Source organism: Primulina huaijiensis, unplaced genomic scaffold (assembly GCF_012295235.1).
Source record: "Primulina huaijiensis isolate GDHJ02 unplaced genomic scaffold, ASM1229523v2 scaffold207742, whole genome shotgun sequence".
NCBI classification, from domain to species: Eukaryota; Viridiplantae; Streptophyta; class Magnoliopsida; order Lamiales; family Gesneriaceae; genus Primulina; species Primulina huaijiensis.
This window is the reverse complement of record NW_027354983.1, coordinates 1-3,622: the sequence shown is the minus strand read 5'-3', so window position 1 is coordinate 3,622 and position 3,622 is coordinate 1. Positions and strand designations below refer to the sequence as shown.

Sequence of the window (3,622 nt, the reverse complement as noted above, 5' to 3'; positions counted from 1 at the left end):
TTTCCTATTTTGATCAAACTCATGGTTGGGATATCAAACCTGTGCGTTTTGAATTGACTACTTCAGATGGGCAGCAAGCATCGAGCGAATCCTTTTTAGATGATACAGGGAATGATGACCCTTCTGGAAATCATAAACGCGGTTCTTGGATAGAATATAAGGTAGGTGAATTTATAGTCGGCGAATCAGATCCCCCGACGGAAGTTAAATTCTCAATGAAACAGATTGATTGCACCCATTCCAAAGGTGGACTTTGTGTTGATTCCGTATTGATAATTCCCAGCGAGTTGAAAGGGCGAAGGAAAACAGGCCTTTTGAAGTAAAAGCTACTACGCATGTATGTATTCCGTAGTTATGTGGTGGTTTTTTTTTTCGGATTTGTCGTAGGTGTTAGCTTCTGAAAATCATTCAAACTTGGAGGATGTTATCTAAATCTTTTTGCTAGGTATGTGTCCTCTGTTGTAATTTTTGTGCTTTGTAATTGATGCAGTTTTGTTCACTTTTGTTTGTACCTAAGATTAGGTCCTGAACTTCCTTTTTGTGCTTTGTAATATGACCGAATTTTACTTCTTTTTCTTTTTCCCCAAAATTAGCATTAAATTGTCAAAAAGTGTCTAAATTGATCAATTTCTGTTTGTTTTGGGGGTAGAGAGATGATTAAAAAAAGTAAAAGATAACCTTAAATTTGGGCCAAAAATTGTATTTTATTTTGAATGTTCTGGTCCTGAAATGTTCTTGATAAATTACGTAACATTAACTCATTAAGGAATAAGCCTCGATTTGATCCTTCGGCCCATTGCATACAGGTCTACCTATCTAATTTTGGGCGCCCTCTAACACTTCAGCCCAACTACATTTGCTTCAAATAAGTCATCCAGTGGACTTGGTCCTAATTTGGGCAATTCTCCTAAAGCAGCGTGAATTCGACGTAAATTTTGGAAATTCGAGGGAAGAAATTTGACCTCGAGTAAATCATCTAGAAAAAAATTCGATCATGTTCGAGTTCGACTCGAATACGAATAAAATATTTTTCAAGTCGACTCAAAAAATTTATAAATCGACTCGATTTGTTTACACTTCTGTTTACAACCATGCAGAAACACTCGCGCTTAGTTATCTAATATTTGTAAAATATTGATAATTGAGAGGATGATTGCACAAAAGTTGAATACGCAAACCCATGACAACAACCTTCCCCAAGTGGCATTTAATTAGTGACTAGTCGTGATGCATTTATTTCACGTGTAACTCAATTAAATATATAACAAACATGAAACAATTGATATTTTAAAAATTAAAATCATGCTATTACTAAAGCCGTCTGTATTTTAGTCAATAAAAAATTAAAATACAAAAGTGTATTACTAATAGTTGAAAATTTAAACTTTAATTCAGGAAATAAACTTTTTAGTAAAATTCAATTAATGATGTTAGTCTACAATTGACGTTTAAGATAATGACATCAAAAGATTTGAAGTCACATATTTCTATAATGATATGATATTGTCCATTTTGAACCTAAATCTCATTGATTTGATTTTGGTTTAACCAAAAGGTCTTCATATCAATATATATATATATCTTCCAACTTATATTAACATATGGTTTTTATCTTGATCTTCCAATGTGAGAATGCACTACCCTCAAATGAAGTTCCACAATTATTTTCATGGTCCAAACCTTCTCTCAAATCTCTCCGTCCTTCAATCGAGGTCACTGTCACTCCTCTTCATTGCATTGGAGCACACACCTTACATGTAATACCGAGAGCATCACCCATCTCGAGAACGAATTACGGAGAGTCCTCACCTCATTCGTTTCAGTATATGAGGATTCATCCACATGGCTCTGATATCACGTGTTTTCTCATGAAAATCATACATCTCCACAATAGTATGATATTGTCCACTTTGAACCTAAACTTTCACGAATTTGCTTTTTGTTTTTATCCAATATCTTCTAACTCATATTAACTCCAATCCTTCTCTTGATCTTCCAATACGAAATTTTGATTGCATTCCCAACACTCGACAACGGTAACTTTTAATACCAAGGTCTTATACGAACGAATGGAAATATCACACCTTTTTTTCCCACATTTTCCCCAACCTCATGTTTTATAAATGATACTTGGATTTCATGAGGGTGTAAATTGCCGACTATATTCAGCTATTTAAATCGTTAATAAAAATTACTTCGACTTCTCGTGTAAAAATTTGCAAGTACCTAAATCATTGCTAAATTGATATAAAGCAAAAAGAATAAAATAAAGCTTGAGAACAACCTACTGTAATTGATATACTTGGTGTCAGCGCTGGTTAACACCAAATAACAATTACAGACTCTTTTCTAAGATATTCACCAACAAATGGATTCAATGTGACAACTCACATAATCTTTTTATTGAATAAAAAATGGTTATGTCGCGCGGTGTTAGCGCTAGCTAACACTCACCATATCCAAACCATTTTAGGCACAAAAGGGAATATACCAAGGGATTTGGTCAATTAGGCATTGGCCTAACACCCCTAGTAATATGTTTACTTCACAAACACAAGCTTTCTTGATCTTAATGTCATTGGCATCTTCGAATACTGTACTTTTCCCAGATGAAATCACTGGCTGCTGCAGAAATCCAAGAACCCCATGAATTCATGGTTGTGTATCATCTTGATGCTTTTATCTATACCAACGATACCTGCAAGAAACGAGAAAAGATCGAGAAAAACAAACATTTTTGTCAAGAAAATTTCTTTTGAGTTTAAATGACAGCAGGATGAGATTTTGACATGGAGGATGTCTTATCCTTCAATTAAACATTTCTGTATGTTAATAAATTTTGTTATTTCATTAAGATAACGAGATGACAATGAATCTTGTCGTTACCCATTGTGAGAGCACTGGCAAAAATGACACTGGCAAGAATGAATACAATGATTGAAGCTCTCCCTAAAATTGTAGTCATCTTTCTTATGAAAAATTGACCCCAGAAGCCAGCCAAGATTGACACAAACATTAGGTATAAACCTGCACAACAAACATTCTTGGTTTTAAAATCAAATATATGATTCTTCGAGTTTTCTGATAAATACAAAATAATTGTGATAATCAAAAATTCAAAATCATATTCATACCATATGGAATGGGAAACCTTCTGAGGAGATAGAACTCCACAACAGATAAAGATGATGAAAATGTCATCACAAATGTTGCTGTTGCGCTAGCCACCTGAAATGACAAAAAATTATGATCTTTTACCAGTTCAGATGGGCATTTGAACTAAAGACGATTCACTCTTACAAGTTAAGACATTGCCAAAGAAATTATACGACGAGGGGTCCAAGAAAGCCATTGGCTAGAATCGAAAGCTTGGATTCAAGAAAGGTAGTCGTAGCATAAGAGTTGGGATCACATATTCAAAAACTATATCTGATAGAAGAGACACTACTCAAATATTTTCCACCATAGCAGCCCAAATGACGATCATTGTGAAATGTGGCAGTGACATAGGATAGTGAGAGATAATTATTACTTCCCAAATAACCTTGCTCGATAGCCCTGAAAACAGCCATACCTGTGGGATTACTCCAATCTCTAGCAGAAGAGGACCAAGAATGAAACC

General features: G+C 34.6%; 1 protein-coding gene across 1 annotated transcript; it reads right to left on the bottom strand.

The window, feature by feature from the left end:
- Positions 1 to 2,248: 2,248 nt before the first annotated feature.
- LOC140966698 (sulfite exporter TauE/SafE family protein 4-like) lies at positions 2,249 to 3,616 on the bottom strand. The gene is made up of 4 exons (XM_073426950.1): positions 3,575 to 3,616; positions 3,135 to 3,228; positions 2,887 to 3,027; positions 2,249 to 2,698 (listed from the first exon to the last, which is right to left on the bottom strand). The coding sequence occupies exons 2-4, from the start codon at positions 3,199 to 3,201 to the stop codon at positions 2,616 to 2,618; spliced, it is 291 nt and encodes a 96-aa protein (XP_073283051.1). The 5' UTR covers positions 3,202 to 3,228; positions 3,575 to 3,616; the 3' UTR covers positions 2,249 to 2,615.
- Positions 3,617 to 3,622: the final 6 nt, after the last annotated feature.

Bases quoted from the DNA above. Each gene is read 5' to 3' on its own strand.
- LOC140966698 (XM_073426950.1), bottom strand. From the start codon at position 3,201: ATGACATTTTCATCATCTTTATCTGTTGTGGAGTTCTATCTCCTCAGA. The intron at 3,028-3,134 runs GTATGAATATGA...TTTGTTGTGCAG, and splicing joins AAGGTTTCCCATTCCATATG to GTTTATACCTAATGTTTGTG. The intron at 2,699-2,886 runs GTAACGACAAGA...CGTTTCTTGCAG, and splicing joins TGCCAGTGCTCTCACAATGG to GTATCGTTGGTATAGATAAA.